This window comes from Blennius ocellaris, assembly GCF_963422515.1.
Source record: "Blennius ocellaris genome assembly, chromosome: 19".
NCBI classification, from domain to species: domain Eukaryota; kingdom Metazoa; phylum Chordata; class Actinopteri; order Blenniiformes; family Blenniidae; genus Blennius; species Blennius ocellaris.
In genome coordinates this window covers 20,245,425-20,270,435 of record NC_137668.1, presented here as the reverse complement: position 1 = coordinate 20,270,435, position 25,011 = coordinate 20,245,425, and the positions used below count along the sequence as shown (strand labels likewise).

Genomic DNA, 25,011 nt, shown 5'->3' with positions numbered 1-25,011 from the left:
TCCAGCGAGCCGCACACAAGGAAACGCTAGAATCCTCCCGTGGAGAGGGATGGGTCAGTGTCAAGAAGAAAGATAAAAGTCACAAAGAGCGAAGCGATGGTGGGAGGTGCATGAAGAAAGAAGAAAGATAAAGGGAGAAGCCAGAGAAGAAGTTATGAGATGGGGAAAACAGATGAGCGAGAAAGTTAATAAATAAGATTTCTTTTTTAAAAGTGGAGGTAGACTAAGGATAAAGGACATCTGGACTGATGGCTGCGTGAGAGAAAGTGGGAAAAAAAAACCCCCTGAATGATAAAGAGAAGGTGAAATGATAAGGAGCGGGACTGTCTCTTATCTCGTGAGATATTCCGGTGTCGGTGCAATCGCAGAGGATGGAGATGATGAATAACACAACTTTAACCTCTGACCCGGGTATTTATAATATCAGCCTCCCGTCAGGAGATAGATCTCAGCCCCCAAACACAAAATAATAAGGTTGCAAATAAAGAATACAGGGGAAGAAAAACATCTCCGGGAGATAATACGCATTACAAATCTCCGCAGGCCTTTAGCGATAACCCGCCGAGGGCAACAATTTGTTTTGTTCGTAGGTGAAAAAGTGATTTCTTTATGATATGGTGAGTCATCATTCTCCACGGTGCCATTTTGCCAGTTTGGTTTTGGTTTTATCAAAGAAAGAAAATCATTTGGAGCATCTATTTAAAGTATGAAAGTTACATTTGAAGTAACAAAATTCCACTTCTATTAAATTATTGAGCAGTTTTTTTTTCTTCTTCTCCATGTTAAGTGGACAGTGATCACAGTGGCGGCCGGCGGCAGCAGCGGTCTCGCTGACACACCGCTAAGAATAGGTCAAGGTTGCCGCTAATGAGACAGCCAAGATGCAGAGGGAAGGAGAAGAAGACGGAGAAAAAGAGGAATAAAGATAGAAAGATGGATTGGAAGAGGTGTTGCTGAAGGAGAAACTGTGGGGATTTATGATCAGATAAACCTCCCTCTGTCTTGTTCCCACAGGGTTGCAGTAAAGTAAACAAGGGTTGTGATTAGAAACCAGAGACCTCTGCCTGCTTCGTCTCACAGAATTTACCGTCGAGATTTTCCTGCTACAGACCATCGGCCGGCTGCGGGGTATGAGGGCGGGGGCACGTGACACCAGAACACCAGACACAAACACACACAGATAAACACACAGCGGTCTACAAATCAAATGTGGGGGCCCCGGCCGCCGCTGCTCGATTGCAGTAATAGCTCAGGTTGTCAGTGGATGCCTCCGGGGGCCCGTAACCCTCGCTGCCTCCTTGCTGCTTAACTAAGCACCCATGGTTTACTTGATGCATGACATCTGACATAAGCTACAAGCATGGGCGACCAGCAGGCTGTCCCCGTGTTGCTTTTTCCTCTTATTTACTTCACGAGGTTTTCCTGAGCTCATGATCACTCTCATATATTTTTTTTTTCTTTGCCCACAAGAGGGACAAACATCCCCCAGTGACATTTAACACCATGTCAACATCTTGAGCGAGTGAGAGCCTTCCAACAGAGCTAATACAGTTCTCCAGGAGAAGGGGGGGTGGGGGTCCAAGAGAGATGAACACTTTCAAACCCCTCCTACCCTTCTTTGGGTAACACAGCTGCTTTTGTCTTGCCGTACAAATGTAAGCAAGCATAAGCACTCAGTGTATCCCAGAGGACCTCAATGTTTCCAATTGTTCAGCTCCAACAATTCCCCGAACGGCTGACGCTGCACTTTTCACCGTTTGTACATAAAGTAGCGCCGTACAATATAGTTGAAATAAAAACATTTTTAAAATCCTAGAAACAATTGAGGACGACTTTCATACCTTCAGAGTCTGTAAGAGAACCAATGTTGGACTCATAAGTCAAAAGAAAAACAAAGGTCACCGCAAGAGTGAGAGAAACTCGAGAGCGTTAAGGGATGAGTCGAAGGTGATCAAACACAATAATTTAATCTTACAGGCTAAAATAAATTAACATGTTCAAATCAGAGCAATGGTTCAAATTCTGAGATGAAATTATTATATTGCATTTCCAGTTGCGTATTATATGAATATTTTCTCAGAATTATGTAACAGCTTTACATGTATAATAATTTATATTGGCTTATACACTTACACAATTCAGTTGCTTAGCAGTGCAACATGTATGCCTATAAGCCTTCACACACACAGAGAAAATGCCTTTTCAGAGAAATGTGTTTTTACAATGACCGACTTTATTTTGTTGTTGTTGTATAATAAGGAAGACGCAACATAAATTAAGATATTTAAACTGACCTTTTCACACTTTAATACGGCGTAGTCTAAAGTGGCTGTGACTATATAAAACACTATGTGTGGTGTCCATTCTCTCTAGGCAGTGCACAGTACATATAGAAAAATTCAATTTGTGTCGATAGGGTCTGAGCAAAAAAATAACATTAATAAAGTGCGTTACCACCACTGATTCAATAATTGGATTTTAAGAAGTGAAATACAAAGCAAAAACAATTTTTTCAGTCTCAATGATACCAACAGACAGTTCATCAGTGTGGTTCAACAAGGGCAAAGGAAGGAAATCAGTCTTATTTCAGCTCATGGGGTGAAGTTCACGGAGATGACGCAGGGCTTCACCAGAATTCCGAACAACCTCGTCTGCTAAGGAAGTTTGAGATGGTGAACGTGAATTGAGAAACGAGGAGCTGGGAGTAGCAGACACGCAGCAGCAGACAGTGAAACGGCGTGTGAGTCCAGGAGAGAGTGGCGTTGCAACACTGACAAGCTGCCAGAGGATCTCAGCCCAGTGGTTCAGTGCCTGGCTCAGAGGGCCCCAGGCACACGGAGCTCTGCTGGCTGTCACACCGGGGCCGCGTGCCTGATTTGACAGAGTGACCATTGTGAAGAATGCAGCCAAAGGACAATGGTTGCATTCTGCTATAGCGCTGCTTTCTCGCTCTCTCTGCTTCCAACCAACCCTCTCAGGACACAACAGAAACACAGCGAGTGCCATTTAGTGGGTTTTCACCACATTAGCTCGCTGCACCACAAGAACAAACACTGAGCTCTTCAGACTGTACATTGCAGAAGTTGAAAATATAATTTCTTCCCAGTTTGTTGTGGGAACAACTCAAGACTATAAAATGTTCATGTAATATTGCAGAAACAATCAGTTCATTGCACAAACCTGTATCTTGCCATTGAAGCCACAAGACAATCCAGGCAATGATAATGATAATGAAATGATCATTTCAGTAACATTCATGTCCATCGGTGTGGTTTTTGAGGGGGTCGCATGAGATTTCATGTCCAAAGTTGAAGTTAAAGAAACATCTGATCATCTGTTTAGCCATGTAGCATTCACATCATTTAGTCAGTTGCCGCATGCCAACACAAATTAAGTGAGTAAAACTTTAAGTATAGGCAAATGGATCATTTTCAGCCATGCTGGTTGTGACAGAAGGAAATGAGTAAACCTACTAATTTCAGCCTCATAGTTGCTTGATGTCACTGGCATTTCCCCAAAGTGTGGCAGGTCGAGAAAGTACCTCCGGTCTGCTACAGACATAATTATTGCATCTTCTCGTAAAATGATTTCCTCGACGAATACTTTTTAATGTTCCTTCCTTGAATCATTCCGATTCATCGCACCGTTAAAATGTGATATTTTTAAACTACCCACTTGCTTCTGAAAGGTTGAATGAGTAACATAATTTTCCCTCTCGCGGTGTGATGATGCAGTTGTCAAATGGTGTTACGAGGCGGTTTCTCTGGTGGAAGATGTAAGACCACAACAAAATATTCACCCCGTTAATGTTGATCTGCACTCTACATACAAAGCACATTTTATCTCAACACATGGACAAGCCATGATTCTGGATGTAGACAATCCCAGATAATGACGTGCAAACGTCACCACCAGTCCTCCAACACAATTCTGGAGACCTCAATGAACCTCAAATTCTTATTTCTGGACTGTGGTGGAAAATGTAAACCAAAACAAATGCAGGTAGAAGATGCAAACTCAATGACTCAAACCTACGACCTTCTCCCTAAGAGGGGAATGTGCTGACCGCCAGATGAAAATGATCATCCGTGTTATTAAGGTAAATGGTGTAACGTCTAAAGGCGTAAATACACTGAACTCAGATGAAGCAATGACACATGAACTATTTTTGGTATTTATGCTAACTTCATGTGATCAGAGTGTATTTCATTAACTATTTAAATACTTCACAGCAAATGTATAACATTTATGGGACGTCCCCTGCTTTGTTTTCCCCAAACTCTGAACCCTACAGTCGACCAGCCCCGTCCAAGAGTTCCTCTCTCGCTGTTCCTCTTTTCTCTCTTCTCCTCCTCTGCTCCCTCTCTCTTTGTCTACTCCCTCAGCTCCGGGCTGTTGACACTGGTTGGGCAACGCTTGTGCCGCTGAATCTATTGCACTTAATTCTCGTAAGCTTGTCAGAGAACAAAACCGTGGCTGATGAAAGCAACATATGTACACTGGAGTAATTATTTATTTACAGAGACTGCTACAGAGTGAAATATGCCGTGTGGAACTTCGCCAGTGAGCCAAATATTGGCTGCTCATGTGGACTCAAACTAAATAAACCAGCAAAAAATGCAAAAGAAAAAAAAAGAATTGGGGGGGGTACCAGAGAGAGTACATCTTTTATTCTTGTCATGTTTATCTCTGTGCGGCACCTGTGAGCAAGACAGGGGTGTGTGTACATTTTCATGGTGATCATTAATCATTAATAATGCATTGGCCATGGGAAGTGAAGTGACAACGTGTGCATGTGTACTTTTGCTTACGCTCCTGCAGCTGTACCGAAAGTAATGTTGCTATGTAGCGGAGATACGAGGTACATTTTCAAGGGCTCCACCTTGTACCAACAAAGTGGAGGGACAAGTAGTAGCAAGATGTTTTAAAATCAAGCTATACCGAAAAAAGAAAAAAATAATAATAAAATGAAAGCGATCTGACAAGATGGCAAAAAAAAAGGAAGGCATGCTCTTGCTTTTTCTGATAAGTTGATTTTTCCACACTGTCTATTGAATCTGACCCAACAAAGTCCCCAAATGCCTTGAAAAATCTCCACAGCAGCATTTTTTCAGCGTTTTCAACACAATGTTCCTGCTCCTTGGCAGTAGCTGTGTTTCGGTGGGTAAAAAGCTTGAGGGTGCGACGATGCTCCCCATGCTGATTAAACACTTTCACACAAACCCTGCTGCACCACAACAGGGAGGCTAAGATCAGTGAGGAACTGTGTCAGATTGCAAAGGACTTCAGTTGATATCTGACATGAAAAAAAACAGAGGGATACACCCTTTTTGAAAAATAGCTAAAACGACTTTTTCTTGAACTTTCCAGCGGCACTCAATACTTTCACTTCCAGGTCAATTTAATCCATCTAACACTTCAGCTCCTCTCAGCACTCGGAGCTCAGCTGGCGCTGAACTCGACTCAGCACCTAAACTGACACTTCAGCTCCTTTTCTTCCTTCCTATTTTCAACGCACCTTCGCTGAGTATTTATCTTCTTACTGTCACTTCTCAGATGTTTCTCTTGGAAAAAAAACCCCCGAAAAACCACGCCTTTATCTTTGCTATCATCTTGCGTTTGAAACTGAAATGTTTGCTGTTGTTTCGCTGCTGCCAGAACCCTTCATGGTTTCCCAGTGAGTAGATCAACAGAAGCATTATTAGCAGCGACAGTCTCCCACGACACAGAGCAACAAATCAGATATTTAAAGACAAAAACTGCCTTTGAGTGACTGTGTCTGAGTTTGTAGCCTGGGGTCTCAATCTAAGTAGGTTACAAGTCATTATCTGGGTTTTGTTGCAAACACCATTTCAATAAAGAACAACAACAAAAAAATACCCCAAATCTCATTGAGGTATAAGCTGCTCGATGTCCCAAAGCATCATGCAGACATGACGAAAATGTTCCCTTGGAGAGGTTGACAATGACATGACTACTCCCATACTTAAAATGCAAACGTGCTGGGTACATCAGAGGAGACACAAGCGCTAATCCTTTGTTAAAAATGGTTGGGCTCCCAGAACGAGACGTACCCTCAGCAGGGTTGTTTACACTTTTAATTTTTTTTTTTTTTTGTGTGTGTGTACTAAGGATTATGGATACCAGGTTATGACAGCATCTGACTGAGTAGCGGGAGGGCAAGCCTCCCCAGGTGTCAAATATGTGTGCCAGTGTGCGTCGGCGCACTCATGTGCGGGGGCGGAAGAGCGTACCGTCGCCCACATGGAGGTTGATGCTTCTGTCAGTAGGCGGACATCTATTTTTGAGTGGCAACCTGGTGGGCGGGAGCTCGTGGTGATATCTCACCACATCTCCCCATTTTCATTTTGAGGGTGTGAAAGCTGATTTAAAACCATCGTCTTTGTCCAAACGAGCAGTGCCAGTTGAAAACATGGTTACACAACCCAAAAAATATATATATTTGCCCACGATAAACAAGGTATTACAAGATGCTGGTCCCAAATTCAAGCAATCTTACAAAGATGGCAAAGAAACACCTGCCATGACTGTCACAGCTTCTATTGACACACATTTCTCAACATATTTTCCTCAAAAACTCAGTGGCTCGCCGCCATGAAATCTATGTTGTATTTTAGCTTCTCATCCTTCACCGTTATCAGTGGTTTTGGCTCAAACTACACATTGGTGCACTCTAGCATATGTCTGTTTTTATTTACTGTAAAGCAAACAAACTAAACAAACAAACTAATCCTCTGAGAGTCATTAAGGATCGCTGTTTCTCATTGTACTGCAATGAGATGACGACTTAAATAGGTTTTCTTTTACTACTTGCAGTCGATTTTGTTATACTAACTAAGGATGCTTGCCTTTTCTGTTACTGTCTCTTACAATCAAGATGTGTCTGATGGCCCTGAAATACTGCCTGCACTATGAAACCTTCACAGATTTCTAGCAAACTCTGCATGATGACAATCAGGTTTTCTCAAGAGAAAACCTGTCTTAAAACTGCATTATGTTTCAATGATAGCCATATTTACAAAAAAGAAAGAAGAAAACAATCTACTATAGTTTTCATTTATCAAAATATTGTTTATTGGTCGTTTATGACTTTTATAGACTTCTCCAATCACTCTCCTGACAGCCTCTACCATCTGCTGCCTCTAGAAAAATAAAGTCCGTTCAGTCTTGCTGCTGTTGCTGCTTGAATACGCTGAGCTGGATGCATGACGCCATAATTCAAAGACATGCATGCATTTCATAGCCTAGCATGACTTTATGTATCATTTCATCAAGCGCATTCTTCATGGTCTTAGACCGACATTTGTAATATTGGTCTCTGATCTATCAAACTCCGTTGTGTCACATCACTGCCTTACATCATGTACTGTGTGTTGTCAACTGTCAGACTGCATCCTTGAGATAAACTGCCGGCAGAGTGCCGAGCTCCTCTCGCAACCTTGAAATGGCATCAGTGTGCATTTGTTTTACTCTCTTCGACGGACCCCAAAGCTTAGAGCACACAACACTTCAAATGTACTAAAATACGAGGCTCCATGACGTTTTACATATTTTTAAGGTCTTGGATGTGCTTCTAGGAAAAGGGTCCCAATTTAATTTATCGTATTCTTTCTGCCAATATCAGGGTGAGGCATTTAGTTGTATTAAGCCAATAAGTAGTCCCCACAAGAATATAAAGAACTGCAACCTCCATGTGTGTATGTGGTTTACCACCTATGTCCTCCCATACCCACAAATTACTCTGAATTATCCACGCCATCAGTACAGGTCCTGTCGCCTGCGTTTATGTAGCCATGCTGGATGTCCTCGGGACTCCTACATACAAATGTTTCCAGTAAAAGATAAAGATCTACTCCAGAGGTTGGGGGGGAAAAAAGCATCTGAATCTCCCCATTTATTTTCTCTGGGAGATAGGGACAGTGGCGGAAATGGGAGATGAAAGGATAAAGATAAAGACTGAAGGACAAAGGGAAGATTAAAAGTCTTTATAGGAATGGCCGGATGTGGAAGCTAACCTTGAAAGAATAAGGACTTTATAAAAAAAAAAACTTTAGCAGCCCCTTGAAAACTTGTCAATGTGTAAACTGCTAAGAAGTGCACAACAGAATTGAGTTTCACTGTTTCCAATTCAAGAGAATGGAGTAACTAACTGACGCACAAACTGGAACACCAAGCAAAGGCAGGCCAACTGACAAGGGGGGGGCTGATAAGAAATCTAAAAAAAGACCATGATGGTGTGCAGAATGATTGAAAGGAGCTCAACTCACTCTCCAGACAAGCTCAACTTCCTAAAACTTTGTCCAAACATCATACACAGACATTCTTTCCAACATTTGGAAAAAAAAAAGAAAAATTACACAGTAATTTTAATGTCTGGACAACAAGGCAAAATTACTCTCCAGTCTGTTGAAATGCTGGCTGTTAAATATGTGACCGCCTGCCACATAAAATAAAGGACAGAGGGAAATATCATCAAGTCAATGAAGCAAACAAAGTGGGCTTCTCCGCTTCTTTCTTCTAGTTCAAGCAGTTTCAAACACATCTGAAGCAAGATTCGTGTTTATTCTTGTTTTTGTTATTTTTTTGCCACTTACTTTTTGTCGCCATTATTATTTTAAGAGCGCTTTGGAGGCACTTCAAACGTCCTGCCAGCCAAACCCAGTGAACCTAATGGAGCGACGAGTGCGAGAATGACAAGCGAGGAACAACAGAGGAAAAGAAGCGGGGTGGAGGAGACAGAGTGCATCGCTTCCTCCTCATCACCCAGTAGGAGTAGCAACCTAAAAATAAACCTGCAAGGACACCATATGCTCCTGCAATCCACAACCGCTCCTCCTATTTCCCCTCACTTGTATTCTCCCTGCTGTAATTATTTCAGACCTGTCCATTTCCTCTTTCTCTACAGTACACAGACTTGACAGGCGCTGCGAGACGCCATGTCTTCCCCGCGCTGTTCTGCTGATGGGAAGCTAAAAATTCAACACTTTTCTTTGATTTTCTGGCAAAACCATTGAAAACACAATCCTGTAAAGAGATTGGATGATGCAAAGGCAACCTCACACGACAATCAGTGAAGTCAGCCGATGAGACGATATCTTCTCGAGCTGCCCCTTTGGTTTACTCCCGGTCCGGCCGCTACCAACAGACAAAAATTCTTGGGGTGATTTCTCTCCTGTTGGCGGCGTGTTTTTCTAACCTCTCTGGTTCATTTTGGGGGCAAAGGGTGAAGAACATAATAAAGCCCAGGAATCTCTCATTTCCTGTGTGTAGGTCTCGGTCTCATGCCTTGTTGTTACATAGTTTTCACTGATATTTCTGGAGGCTGGTGGTCCTCAAAGACATACCAGGCCTTATAAGTCACCCCCTGGGCAATACTGAGTGTTTGTGTAAAGTCGTGGCACGCAGGAACGGTGATGATTTTTTTTTTTTTTTTTTTGGCCACCCCTGGTGTCAAGCTTTTTTTGCTTTAAAAAAAAAAAAAGAAAAGAAAATGTTTATTTGTTGGTAAAATCCAATCATCCTCAGCATGACTGAGAGTCTAAATGGAAACCGCCTTATCTATATTCCTGCGTGAATCACTTTGATTCCTCACAAAGGGAAGGGCGGCCGCAGCTCAGTCGAGATGACCTTGTGATAAAGCAAAGAGGAGCGCTCGCTTGTTCGTCTTTTTCAGGAATTGAAAACCGTCCAAGAAAAAAAAAAAAGAAAAGAAAAGAGAGAAAACAAGAAAAGAAAAAAAAAAGAAAAAAAAACTGCTTGTGCAAATGCGCCTCCTTTCAAGAGTGGTTGCGGCAGCGGTGAGATCTGATGAAAAGACAATGTAATCACCTCTATCGACAGCCCCACTTCTTTTCTTTCTTATCCTACATTCATACTAAATCCTTCCACAATCTTCTCCTTTCTACCCTCAAGCACTCTGCCTCCGCATCCCCCTTTATTTTTCTCCATGTTTCATGCAATCATGTTTCATCCTCTGACTCCTTCTGTATAATTTCCCTATTCAACTTCTGGTTACTGCCAATTACATATTGGATCTTTACTTCATTCTACCTTATCAATCCGAGTAATAATCCCTCACAGCTATGCCTCCATTGGGCTCTAAAGCCAAACGGTGGACGGGCTGCAGGAGCTCCCGGACCACTGGTCACTGTTTTAGCCGTCGGGCCTCTGCCTGCACTCTGAATGGGGATATTGCCCCCCCCCCCCCCCCCCCCCCCCCCCCCCCCCCACACACACACACACACACACACACACACACACACGCTTCCCTGTTGTCTCATCCTGGCTAAAATAACACTGTGCAACCCAACGATGTGGGAATCCTCACAGTGTGAGATGAGACGAAGCAACGTGAGGCGTATGAAGATGGAAGGAAAATCCAAGGACGGAGCGTGTCAATCAGCGCGGTTCACTGTGAAGGACTGAGCAGTTAGGGGGGGGGGGCAACAGGTTTTGAGGTTATGTAACGGTGTTGTTATCTCGCTGAAAAACATGTACACATTCCCCAACAGATTACATACATTTCTTTTTTTTTCTCCCCTCCTCCTACGAGAGATGTATTTGCTTTCATTACGACAGAATAGAATGTCTTGAATCTCTAATCCACTGCTGTCTCATTAAATAAAGTGCATTTACTCAAATGCGAGCCTTGTTTGTTTTAAAGCGCCATCAAAAGCCAACACACACACACACACACACACACACACACACACTTCACAAGTAATGAACAAGAAGAATAAATAAAAAGACAGAGACTAAAGAAGCAAAAACATCTGCCCATGCTTGTTAAAGTCATGATGCAGGGGGTAAAATTTCTGTCTGGAGTTTGCATGTCCTGAATCGAGCGATATAGAAGATCGATGTATGGAAGATTAAAGCTCTTAAGATCTTTCAAATATGTACTCCGTGCAATATTGTTTGGCATTTTATACTAGATTTGTTATCAAAAAAAAAAAAAAAAAAACGCCTCTGAAAAGCCCCCGGGATGTTGCTTTTAATGGATGCACAGCTGACGGGTGGATGAAAGTGGAGTCTCCACAGATGGTGTGCCACAGCCACGGCGTGTTTACATGTGTGAGGGGCCACAGCTGACACTCATTATCAATTAATCATCATCAATTATGTTCACAGTTAATCACATTGGCTATCAAATGTCTGAAAAACGAAAATAGGGGGAATAATTGCAAATATCATTTCCCACCACAGTGTTAAAAAGACAAAAAAAAAAAAAATTATGAAAATGAGCTTGTAATGAAGTTTTCAAGAAGGAAGCATAACCTCAGTCCTACTGCAGGTCTGTCTTGTCCTCTTCCATATAACTGAAGCGTCACATTGCACAGGTAGAGAAAGCAGCAGCTGTGAACGGCACATCCAAGTATCTCGCGGTGCCATTAGCTAATCCTAATAAGTGCATCATTCTGCAGCGTGTGCTAAAAATCCCGCTGAATGTAACTTTGGCGTAATCCTCTGTCCTCAGACGCCAGTGTTGCAGTGTGAGGGAAGGCGGGTACGAACCGGCGGAAAGTGTATGGGTGCAAAAAAAAAAAAACCTCCCATGTTAGACAGAGGTTAATCTCCCGGTGCGCGTCAGTGACGTCATCATCCAAAACAACAACAAAAACAGCGGCGGTGGGCGAGAGTTGCCGGGACGACTGATCCTTCGCAGCAAAAGTGTACGGGGGATTAGGCATGACAGGGCCGGGCGGCTTACCGGGCAGCAGCAGATCATCATCGGTGTGCGCGTGGGACATGAAAACGCAATGAAAAGGAGGGAGGGAAGAGGAAAGAAGAGCGGGACAGTCCTGTGTTGTTCTGAGCTGAAATGACATCTCTTCCAGCTGTTTGCATGGACACGGAGAAATCGAGGAGGTGGATGACGGATGGATTACAAATCCTTCAAACAACTCTAAACTGCAGCTCTGTGGAATTATCCATCCCTGCTGCAACAATATCTAGATTAAAAATTAACATTTCGATTGTTTTCATTAAAGCACTGGATTTTGGAGAAAAAAACCCCCCAAAAAACTATTTGCTTTCAATCATTGGACACATGGATTTTTAAATAATCCTTTCATAACCAAAGCAGTTTTAGATTTCGCAATGAGGGGGACACATTATTTTGGACATATGTTGTTTTAATCGTAGGTACTCTCACATAAGAGAAATTGCTGCACATGGAGGTATTTAAAAAAAATATATATTTAACTGTATTTTCAAAAGAAAATGCTGAAATGTAGCAATTATGCATATTTTTCTTCAAAATATGAAACTGAGTGCAGTCCTTTATCATAAAGAAGAACTTTTGGAGTTACGAGTTGTTCCAAAATGTTGTTGTACTCCAATCTTATTGTCCGGGTCTGCTGGAGGTCACACCGGGCTGTATGTGGCCCCTGTGCTGAAATGAGTTTGACCCCCCTTCTGTGAGGGTGTCAGCGTCTCCTACAGACATCCTAAAATATGTATGGAAGTGATGCAGGTGAGCTCCCGCTACCGTCTGGCAGTACGGAGGAGGACGTTACACCTGCAGAGAGAAAACGTCACCTCCTGAAGTGTGAAAATTCTTTTCTTTTTTTTATAATATTATAAGGTAAAAAAAGCAAAAAGCAAAAAAAAAGACCTTCATATGGGTGATGTTCAATCCGCTTTTCGAAAAAGCAATAGGAAAACTGTGATTCACCCAAACTTTTCCCAAAAATATACCATTTTCTCAACAGAAAATTGCCTAATCCAACAGGGGGACATGATGATATCAGGACATTATTAACCTTTCCTGCAGATTTCTGAGCAGTGTTTGATTTCATGGAACTTTTTATGACTCAGACAGGCAGGGATGCCATAACAGTTCACCTATCAGGTAGCAAACATACCCCTGATTCTGTATTTATTCTGTTTTGGAAGAATAAGTGCATCAAAGATTGGATAATGTCCAGTGGAATCCAAGACTTCATTTAAGGAAGTCACAACTGTAAAGATCTGGCTTTAAGATCAAGGATAAGCTGAAATACTTTCAAACAGATTTACAAATGTAAAACTAAGATGCTACATCATATCATTTATATTTGTTGATCATATCATTGTGTCATGTAAATGTACTTGCTCAGAAAACATATCATGAGTTTTGTGTTTGTGTTGACCCTCACAGGCCACTGGACATCTAAAAACACTTAATAACCCTTCTTATTAACTTATTATTACTTATTCGCTTTGGATTCTCAACTGGTTAAGAAGGATGGACAGATAACGCCAATAATATGCTCAAACTTCAAGATAAGATGCAGTTTAGTAAAACAGGTCATCTTCCTTCTAAAGGTTGGCGGTTTGATACCCATTTCAGACACTGAATGGTGAAAGTGGGTGAAAATCACTTGGGTTGTTCAAGTGACGACAATCTACTAGTTTCAGCTTCAGTTCGTCATATCAAGAGATGTAAAAGAGAATATTAGCATTAGAGAATGTTTCATGATATATGACTCGGGTCGCTGCCGCACACTTTGCAATGAAACGTGGCAAAGTTTAATTATAAGTCGTAACGCGAGTTATTACTCGCTGTGCTATAATCTCACAGTTTGCTTTCTTTCTTTTTTTTTTTCCCTTTTTTTAATTCTCTGCCTGCCAAAAGCTGCACACTGCCTCAAAGGTTTTGCTGCGGTGCCAAGCTAGAAAAACATGCTGGCAGCAGTACAGAGTACCTGATAGTGGTAGTAGCTTTTGGCAAAGGAATTGTTACGTTTTAAGATATCCAGGCTCAGCACAAAATGCTGTTAGCAGGCTGCTTCGGACCGTATCTGCCTTCAGAAAATCGTCTCGGTGTAACGCTGGCCATCTCGCGGGGGTCAAAACACTCCCGTGCATTTCCCACAAGGGAGCCAGCTGGAGCGAACAGAACTGCATGCATTATGGGATGTTTTCACAGAAAGCATGGGCCGCAGCAGGACGGTATTAATATTGCATCGAGGGCTAGACGAGAGTGTTTGTGCAATGTGTCAGCGTGTGCATGGAGCCTCACCGACACATAGACTGTATGTGTCAAGTCAATCGGGTTCTTGTTTTTTGTTTGCTTGTCATTGGAAGTTGGGGTAAATGTGATCAAACACTGCATTTTCCAAAATCCTGTTCACGACAAATTATCTGAGCCTCCGAACAACTCCGAACGGCTCCTGCTTGAAATTCAGTCTCCAACAGCAAGCTTGCCCACTTCTATTTCCGAAGCGTAGCGCTCCACAGCTCCCACTCATCTCCTCCGCTCTCCTCTTCAAATGTTTTCTTTGCTTCTCGCTATGCCGCTCTTTCAGTATTTCCCTCTCCGTCTGTCTCTCTTGTGAGCTCTTGAACCTCAAATATTTGTCTAGAGATGCTCTGCCATTCCCTCACATCCTCCCATTCGCTCTCTTTTTATCTCTGCAGTCTTCCTGCGCACAAAATCAACCGTTATTTATTTATTTATTTATCTTTCCTGGTTTGGGACCTTGTTTCTTATGTCTTTTGCTCTGTCATTGGTTTGACTCGTGACCCCAGAGCAGGGTCGCTGCTCGGATTTAATTAGGAATTCAGTAAGCATTCAGGGACAAGTTTGATATTATTCTTGAATTAATTTAACCGAACTTGTATTTTGTAATACAGCTCTGTTTCCTTCCATCCTCTATATCCCCGTGCTCTCTGTTTACGCCTGCTTGACGGATGCTCAGGATGCTGAGGGATGACCTGGGAGCTTAGTGGACCGACTCCGACTGATTCACAAACACATGCACACAACAGTGGAGATGAGCTGGACCTCGGCTGAACAGCACCGCAGCTGCTCAACATGCAACCCACGCAACCGGCTGACATACGGGCCCGGCTAAAGGCCGCCTGACAAGCTGCAAGGCCACGAGGGCAAACATCCAGCTCGGGCACGGGGCTGGAGGTCAGCGCAGACTGAGGGCGATATGATTATTGTAGTTCGGAGAGAAAGAAAGGACTGAGTGAGCATCGGACTTAAATCACACCGGAGCCGAGGAGAAATCAGCAGCGGGCTGACCAGTGAGAGCAACGTTCACCATGTAACAAATCTGACCTGTGAGCAGAGGATTAAGAGCTGATATATCGTGCTTAATACAATCCTGGTACGACCGCGTCAGTCTTGGCTGTAGCTTTGCAAAGATCAACGTTTGACCACGGATGTAGTTTTTCTGAACCGCTCAAGATTTGAACCGAAAAAAAAGATTTAAAGCAACCAACCGAGCAAATGGATAAATGATTCTCCTGAAACGTTTGTGAAAAGGAGAACACACAACACACCCTTTAAGAGACTAGAAATGTGCAACGAAGGTCCTGGTTACATGTTTCTAGTTTGACTTATTCAAAAGTAGCAAGTAAGTTATATTTATTTTACTTCAGTTTTTATTCAAAAAATCCACTCAAAGTTAAGTTTACCAGATTTGGTTACTTTCAGTCGTATGTTTTTGTTCGTTCGGTCTAAATGTACATATTAAAACCCGAAAATAAGATTCTTGGCGATGGTTACAATCATCTTAATGACATGAAATTGCTGATTTGGGCAAAGTTACTGAAACTGTGACAAAAGTTGCAAGTGTTCTAAATAAAAAATAAATACATACATTAATTCTCTTGTCATATTGCTTGTAGCAAAGCTGAAATTAAAGGCAGATTTCTCAAATGTGTCAAGGTTTTAACTCAGAATGCCACACTTGAGGCCTTTTCCAACTTCTCCTCTTCAAATCCAAAAATCAACCAAGGCGTTGAAGTTAGGAGTTCTAAGGCACTTTAAAACGGCGAGAAGCGAAACAAAAAGTATGTCAATAAAGTCTTTAACATGGTTCAAAGGAGAGTAGAGTATAAAGGTGGCAAATCAAAAATGAGAAATCGATGTTTGGGTTTCTTCAGTTTCCACATGAAAGCACCAGGAGAAAATATGTTTATTTCAGGATGAAGTAAAGTGATTTAATAAGTCTTGCACAGTTTCGATTAAGGCCCCGCAGTGCTCACCGTCATGGTTGGGGTTGCCCAGCGTCCACGGCTCGTCTGAGTCAAAGTGCGTGTCGCCTCCTATTCCCGGCCCTGGGAAGTAGGCGTGTGCCAGGAAGCCACCCTCCCCGTCGAAGGGCGAGCTGTCGCCGTGGAAACCTGACGCGAAGATGATGGTGATGTCCACGTCCTTCTTGGTCCTCTCCAGCTCGCTGTAGGGCACCGCCTCGAAGCGCAGCGGCGTCACGTTTTGCCACACGTCGAAGGCTCGCCGAATGGCATCGTGGGTCTCCTCGGCCCCCACCTTGGGCGTCACGTTCTTTATACTGTGGCGACGGGAGACGGGAGAGGTAAAAGTTAGGCTGGGAAAACGCTGGAACTCTTAGTAAACATTCCACACCACCAGATAATTTTCTCTTATCGTCACAGGCCAGTAAGCCTGGGATCGGGATTTCTCCTTCAGCTGTCACGACGAGCAAATCCATTGTAAGGAGCACTGATAAGACTATTGGGTGCTCAGAGCGCTTGATAAAACAAACACACCTAAGAGCGGGTTTATACTGCTGGATGTCCACTCAGAGGGAAAAATGAGAAGAAAAGAATCTAATCAGTGAAAGTAAATAGCGTTCAACTCCTCTGGAGCATGAAATATAGTGGGATCAAAAACAATAGTCTCTTCAGTATAGCATAAAGGCTGAAGCTGGCGAGCGCAGCAGCATGTCAATCTCTGCGATCTCACTATACAAAAAAAACAAAAAAAAACCAACTATCGCCGCTTTCCCCGCATGCTGCCATTTCACGCTCATCCTGTCTGCCAACAGAGAGCTAAATGGAGTGATTTGCGGGGGTAAAAACAGCTGAGCCCTCCCCTGCCGGCTCTGAGTTGCTGCAGGTGTGGAGAGGACGGGACAATTTCCTGCCTCTGGAATGTATTTTCTAATTAAGGATTATCAACAGCCCACTGCCCGCTGAGAACCCCAGTCTGGTTCTGAGCAATCAGGAAAATCCTCCCTCCACTTTATTCGCTCCGAAAATATCTCGGTGCCACGCTCTATTTAAATTCGTCTCCGGGGAAAGACGGATAGGTGTGGCTTGCGTCGCCCAACTTGGAAAACTTGCAAACGCACGATACTCTCCGTGCCCACACGACGCTGCTGGTGGTTGGCGGATGTTCAGATAAGTGTTGATAAATAAAGTGTGCCCCCCCCCCCCCCCCCCAAACCCCGGAAAAAACCCCGGCACCGTGGCAAAGTCTTTGTTGTGTTTCTTTCCCTCCGGGCCTTCTTGTTCGAGTCTTTAAAGATAATTCAACATTCTCCAGTTTTCTCCTCCTGCTTGTACCCTCAGTCACCTCCTCGGCTTTTGTTTCCGTTTTGATTCCTCACAGAGCCTGTGTTTGTCTGTCAGGTTGTCACTTCCCATAATGGGAATGAATATTATCACAACGTCTTTGTCTGCGGCTGCAAGGCACCTTATACGCACTGTGAACTTGTACCGCATGTAAGCACTGATTCATTAATGAAATCAAGCTCTGTGAATGGAGGGGACCTTATAGGCTGGTTATAAAATATAAATAGCGAACTGCTGAATAACCTGCAGTGTTCATTTGAAACGTCCTAATTGCTTATTCCGACTCGCAAACTGCTTCTCTTTTTCAAAACCCACTGGCTGACAGCCACTTTAGCAGAGCTGTGTTTGCTATAATTACACTCTTGAAACTTTTGCAAAAGTCACCTCTTTCTACTAATGATTTCTGTTTTGACATACCTGAGCCTAAGAAAATGGTATTATTGTTGTTTGGACAGGTTGCAAAGGCAGGTTAACGGAAACAAAACAATCTGAAAGAGCAGGAATGGTCTCTGTCCAAGGCACATTATGACACTGTTTCGTTCCGCATATTTGGTAAACAGCAGCTCATTCATTCATATAGAAGCCAGAAAGCAGTGAAACGTTAGCTTTCAGTCCACCTGATGGATGGACAAAGGGATTTCGGATGTCCTCTCCTACATTTACTAAAAGGCTACAATATTAATTAGCAGTTATAACATTAACCTAGGGCAGCACAGTGTACTGCAAATTGTTATCAACAATAAATTCAACATCCACAACATACATATTGCAAAAGACTGACTGAACTCTGATAAAGTGTGTTTCTGTGCATTCATGCTCTGTTTTATTTAAATATACAAGACGAATGCAGTTAGTTCATTCAAATAGGCTAATTAACTAATCGAAAAACTGTACTTGATTAAAACCCCCTAAACATTTCATAGCTGATGGCTGAAGAGCAGAGTCATAGGCACAAAAGTCAATGAAAACACAGAACATCAACAAAGTACTGCACTTTAAAAATGCTGCTGATGGGAACTTCAGATGCACAGGCAATAGAAAAAGTAAAAAAAAAAGAAAACCGGGACCGTTTGCACCACAGGTGTGAATTCAAGGCAAGAAGTGGTGAGACGTGTGCTCGCCATGATCAAGAAGACCGTAACCACATCTGATGGCGTGTTGTGACTGTGATGAGATCTGGCTGGAGTGATGCAGATCGTGACGAATGCTGTGCTCGACCTTGATTGTCCTTGTCAAAGTGCGAGTAATGAAGGCGTACATCTCGAGATAGGTGCTGACAATTACAGCAACGGCCTTGGACAGAAACTGAGGAGGCATTAGCGAGATAGTTTGCCGTTGAGTAAGCAAACCATCTCTTGCCTGATTGAGGCCACTTAAGGAGGCGGCTCGGATTGCCGCTTTGTCTCTTGAAGGGTTTATGTAGAGCCGATGGAAGTACAAGCATAACAAACCCAAGAAAACAGCCCCTCTTTCAAATCGATACCAGCTGACCCGGAGAGAGAGAGGACGACTGCAAGCGTCCTCGCTCGGAATTTAATGAAGAAAAAAAAACATTGCGGCACCCCCAGGGCTCGCCATGAATACATGCCCTTGTGCTGCTGGGTCTGAAAGACCTTACCAACAACTGTGACCACTTGAGGAATAGAAAGATGGTTTCCTTTGACTTTTTACGACCCGTCTCACTGTATGCGCATCCTATTTTAAGGGCTCGCCTGATAAACAAAGGAACCACATGCGGTGAAAAAAGCAACAAAACAACACATAAAAAAAAGGATCCCAGCCTGCTCCGAGTCCACATCACATATTAAACTGCATGTTGTGAGGCGATAATGATTCCGGATGCAACTCATGTGCAGTAATAGTACCTGCATGCAGGGAGAACAGTGGGGATGCCAAAGCTAATTAGTGCCTCCCCACAGCAAGGTCCGCATGCGGCTGCGTGGAAACCAGCACACACCTGGGGTGGTCATGCGTTTGATATCGTTTCGAAATGCCAGAGTTGTTGTTCAAGATGATTTCAGAAGCTTAAAGCCTGAAAGTGGAAGAAAAGGGTCTTTCAAGGTTTTTGGGGTTTTTTTTTTAATAGACTTTCTCCCACTGAGCCACCAGGAAACTAAAAACTCCCAAAACTCAGTGTGATGCATTATGCGCGTGTGGTGTGGTAGCATTTCCTTTCTACCCACCAGATGAGAGGACACTAAACAAAAACTGATGAAATAATGATATTAATGACACTGCTTATTAACTTATTGTATTTTTTGTGCATGATGATGTAGAACTGCCACTTCCTGGTTTAATTTGGTGTATTCATATAAACAAAAACAATCATTTTAGGGTGAAATTAAAGGTATTTTCAACCTTAAATCTTTTTTTTTTTAATTGGATGTCACATCACCATCTTGTATAACTATTTTCATAAAACTATTCTAGAACAAAGGCATATGTCAATGTCATGCATGTATACATGGCTTCTGGCCCAAAAACCCAAACTGACCTGGTTAATTATCATGGTACAATCCATGCAGTCAAATAAATGAAGGGCAGAAACCTCCGCATACGCATGCAAAAATATGCAAACTTTAAAGAGTCACAAGAAAGGAAAGATTCTGAGTGGGAAGAATGCTCAACGCTACACCAACAATCAGGGTTTATTTGCAGGTTTCAATGTTCCTTCTGCCTGTAAATGCACCATTAAAAAAAACAAAACAAAAAAAAAACGTTTCTTTAAATGTGGATTAAGTCTCGCAATGAAGGGTGCTGCATAGATGCTGACAAGAACAGAAATGCTTCATCCCTTGAATCGGCGCCAACGAAGCATCTTTCCTTATTATGGACATACTGACAAATATCACCTTGGAAGCACACACACACACACACACACACACACACACACACACACACACACACACACACACACACACACACACACACACACACACACACACACACACACACACACACACACACACACGCACACACACACACACACACACCTTTGAGGGGGATCTTGAGATGGATGCGCTGCATTCTCTAACTACCTCCATTGCGCCAATTGGAGATAAAAAGAGCAGCTGCAGGCACATCTGACTCTTGACTAGAAGCCAGGCACACATCCATGTACAACACACACACACACACACACACACACACACACACACTTATGCACACACGAGCAGACACACTCAAAACGCTCCCATCCTATTACATAACCCTAATCTGTCAGAGAGCACCCTCTGCCTTCCACCGGGGTTTCCTCCACTCCTCTCCTCCCCTCTCTGTTCGTCTCTTTCTCTCTGCAGCTGCTTCTCCTCCCTCTTCATTCCCACCTATGTAGTACTTACTGCGCTCTTCATCAAGCCGGCTCATTTGCCTCTTTTCATGCCGGTGTCATCGCAGATGAAGAGCGCACTCGGGCGAGCCATTTCAAACCCGATCCCAGCGCAATTACTCAAAAAGAAAAAATGCGCCGGCATGAATCTGGACAGTCGTGCCATCAGTGATATACAGTCCTACTTCAGCCGAGGGTCACTGATCCACAGATTATATTTAGCATGCAATACAGCATGTACATTTATCCCAATGGCAGAGTAAGAATTAAAAAAATCAAAACATGCTTACTTCTTCAGGATTATCTCATGGAACATGGAGCCTGGGGCAAGCCGCAGCATCGCACAAATAAAATATTGCAGAATCTGGGCGACTGACCTCACGACAATCAGCGGAGAAACATTATGTAAGTGCATCATGTTGTCCTGTGCTTCATTACATATGCAACTGGATGTTCGAAAATGTGCTTGTGAATTATGAAATTGGTGATTAGGTCGGTGCTGCATGTCTTCATCCGACATGTACAGTTCCTTCATTTATGTTACATGTTCTCTTTGGATGAAGCTGCAGCGTGAGGTTAGAAGAACACGGAACACGTGTCGCATGGGACATGATGTCCGATAGATGTGAAAGTCAAGGTTCGTATATTGCTGCAATTCTGATCTGTGGAAAACAATTTAAACTTCTGTTCAAAATCTAAATCCTATGTGCGTAGTGGGTCGTAGTAGTTAGTGCGCTTACGTCACTTGAAGAGAATATCTGGTTTGCATCCAGTATTTGGATGGAGAAAGAGATAGAAGACATCTAGGATGTAAATTAGAGCTGCTGTTTGCTTTTTGATGGTTTTAGTTTTTCGTCATGACGACTGGTTAAGCCTTGCGGGAGTGTGTGTGTGTGTGTGTGTGTGTGTGTGTGCTGATATCAGGTACTTCTTTGTGGCTGTTGACTGGGTGTCTGGATAACTTGGTCTTTTTTGGCATACTCTGGTGATTTGAGAGATCGAAAAGAAGTTGGAAAATGTGTAATGATGCTGCCTCAATATAAAAGAGTCAATAAAAAAAAACCAGAACGGAGAAAATGAGCAAAAAAGTCAGACTGTTAAGGACACGATGAAACAATGAAACTGAAAATCCATAAATTTCAGTATTTCCAGTAAAAATGCTCCCAAGTGAAAGAAGATGTTGTTTCAGATTCGTTCGACCTTTTCAGTTGCCAATCAAAGTAAATGTGCATTACACATTTTCTCCAGACTCACTTCTCACCACCTCATGCAATACTACTACCACTCCAATACTCATTTTTTTTCAAAGAAATGAAGTGGTGAATGACCACTCGTCACGTAAAAACAAGATATAAAACAGTAAATGTAGTTTTCCTTTTGTGTGATCGTTGAGAAACACAGTTCATAAATATGAAAGAAATGTGAAGCGATAGTTACACCAACTAATGATCACAGGGTTTTTGAGACATAATAGTGTCTTTGTGAAAATGTGTGACTGCCCTGAAAGTTTTTTTTTTTTTTTTTTTGTGAGATCTCATTTTCAAAAATAAATTCCTTTTAAGATAGTGTTTTCGGTCTGATGGCGTACTAAAGAAAACCCTTGATAAAGGAAATGGAAATCTACGCACCTGTACGTGATATGTTTGTGTTGCCACTTCTGTCCCGTGAGCGCGTACCGCCGTTTCCTGACACTGAATTTGGACGCTCCGCCTATCTGATCAGGAACTCCACACCGGGGCCTCCTCATCCACCTGCAGGAGAGACGCAACGTGTTCACCGAGGATATACCTTTTTTTTTTAATCAATTTAACTTGAATGAAACCCTGACAAAAGATGATAATTAAAAACAAAACGATTCATATGAAGACAAACAAAACACATAGAAAAAGATTACATGCATGTAATTCAATGTAGGCACAAACACATAATACACACAAAAGAAGGCTCACCTTACTGTGTTATCCCTACATCAACCACGAGAAGCAGAAAGGGGAGGGATAAAAACAGACGTGCTGTTAGCTTATCATATTTCACTCTGTGTCAGTCCAGTGGTTGGACAGATGTTAGTCTGCATTCACATGGGTGGGCACGACACCGCACACGTTACGGTTCACTGGCCTATTTGAGCTCGGCCGTGTTTGCAGCGCCAACGGCTGACACGTCGCTCACTGATATTTGAGCGACGTGTCAGTTGAAGGATCCGCAGGTATGAAGGCATGACGCTCCCACGCAGAGGTTAAAACTGGGTAAAAAGCCGGCCTCCAGTTGGTTCAACCCTCTGATGAGGAGTGTGACTGGATTCATTTTGGATTTCGAGCCGTACAAGATAACGACATTGTGACATTACTGTGTTTTTGACATTATTGAGAAGCTAATATTCATAATCCTGTTAGCCGCAAACATTAAAGTAATTTAAAGATTGAAAGTCTGAATGAAGTGTTTTGTTAACTTATCATTATAATTAAAATAAATGGCAGTGGGGAGCTCGTGGGGAGCATTTATTATTGTGATTTATTTTGAAAGCCACATGTCTAAGTGATCGGATGAGGCCAAACCAGACACTGTCTCTGTTCCCTCCTACTCTCTCTTCCCACGAGTATTAATACGGAGGCATTCTGCAGCCTTTGATCTCACATCGGAGGTGTACCCGCTCCGCAAAACGTCCCTTTGATCAGATTAAAACGCCCCACTTAATCTATGTCAGGTTAACTTTGTGTCTGGTGGGGGAAAGGACTCCGGCTGCCTTCAGCATGCAGAGCACGGGCCGACCGAAAGAAGCGACAGCCGTTTGGAAAACGTCGAGTCCACTTGAAACAACCGTCGCTTCGAATCTTAATCAAGAACAACGACGCGGCCGTAACGACGGCACTGATCGGGGGCATGTTTCTGCCTCCTGGCTTTTGTTCAGTCCTCCTGGAAAAACTTGTAAGTGTGCCTGAGGGCCCGAGATAATTTCATCTGGTTGTGTTTATCGGATCATACACATCAAGCATAACAGCATCAATCAATTTGGGAGAACAGCTATGATATCAAAGGAGCAGGCCTCTGCTTGGTCTGGTGTGGTGGTACTCCCTTGATTAATTGTATTTATGTAGTAGCAATGTATTATTGTTTACCATTCAGTAAAATGATGCTGTTGATTGTTTATTGGAATTTTGGGGCAAACATGCAAGAAAGCAGTTGAGTATCATGATCAGAGCATTGAGTACATTATGTGGAAATGCATAATTTACTTCAGTTCAGTTCAGTTCTTTTGCAAAAATCCATACTGTAAATTTTGTGATATACCATGTGTGTGGGTTGTTACATTGCAATGGCAATAAGCGTTGCTCTCTTTGAAACGCCCTATCACGAGCCAAACACAGACGGGCCCATCTTGAAAGGTGCTTTTGATGCTGGTGACTCACTCTATAGTGTTGCTGTCCAGAGTCCCTGTGACATTTAGACCATAGCGGCGCTGCATGGCAGCGATAGCAGACTGCATGACTCGGGCCGAACGCAGCACTGACATTCTGGCGTCTGCAGGAGGGAGGTAGCCATACCTCTGGAGCCATGCCTGCAAACAAGGAAAACAAAGAGGACAAAAGGTTACACATTATAGTGTTTGGAGAAAAGAGGTAAAACATGCACAGAAGCCTCACCGCGAAAGGACTAAACGTGATGGAAATGGTCACGTTTAATGCGTGAAGGTTTTAATTTTTTCCCCACTACAGAGATTCAAGATGCTGGGTTTCTACCGCACGCCGACACACTAATGCATCTCTTCTGGATCTCCTGCAAACTCAACCATTATGGTGGGAGCCATCAGTAGGTGACTGAATATAAAATGCTCAACACTTAGTTAAGGATTCATTTGGCTCAAAGACATTAGACGCACTAACTAATCCCTCCAGTGTGTCACTCCCCTGAACAGCTTTCACAGTGGTGAGCTCTGTCACCTCACAGCAAATGGTTCCTGGTTTGGGGCTGACGCAACCTTCCGGGGTGAAGTTTGCACGTTCTGCAGCAGGATTGGATGTGCATGTGCACAAAATGTTGTGTGTCTCTGTGTAAGCCCCCAGTGTTTATTGCCTGATGTGAATTTTTAGAATTGCATTTGTGCATTTAAATCAGTTTGAACTTTTCATGAATACATTGAGGCAAAAATACAGCTTGTTGTGCATGACCTACAACTGCATTCCAATGTCATCAAGATACAGCTTTGTGCAAAAGCGAGAGAGAGCAAAGATCAGCAAAAAACAGACCTCAACTCAATTCTAAAAGGCGTTTGTAAAAAAAAAAAAAAAACCCAAGAAAAACAAAACGATAAGGAGGGGTATTTTCTTTTCTTTTTGCAGTTTATTGAGCAG

The 25,011-nt window shown here is 42.8% G+C and overlaps 1 protein-coding gene across 1 annotated transcript in view; it reads right to left on the bottom strand.

Moving 5' to 3' along the window:
- The window catches only part of mmp16a (matrix metallopeptidase 16a (membrane-inserted)), a 70,543-nt gene that overhangs the window by 27,838 nt on the left and 17,694 nt on the right, over positions 1-25,011 (bottom strand). The window contains exons 2-4 of the mRNA XM_080514897.1: positions 24,070-24,218; positions 22,291-22,413; positions 16,006-16,310 (exon numbers count right to left, since the gene is read on the bottom strand). Of these exons, the coding sequence (XP_080371023.1) occupies positions 16,006-16,310; positions 22,291-22,413; positions 24,070-24,218 (577 nt within the window). The remainder of the gene's footprint in view (positions 1-16,005; positions 16,311-22,290; positions 22,414-24,069; positions 24,219-25,011) is intronic.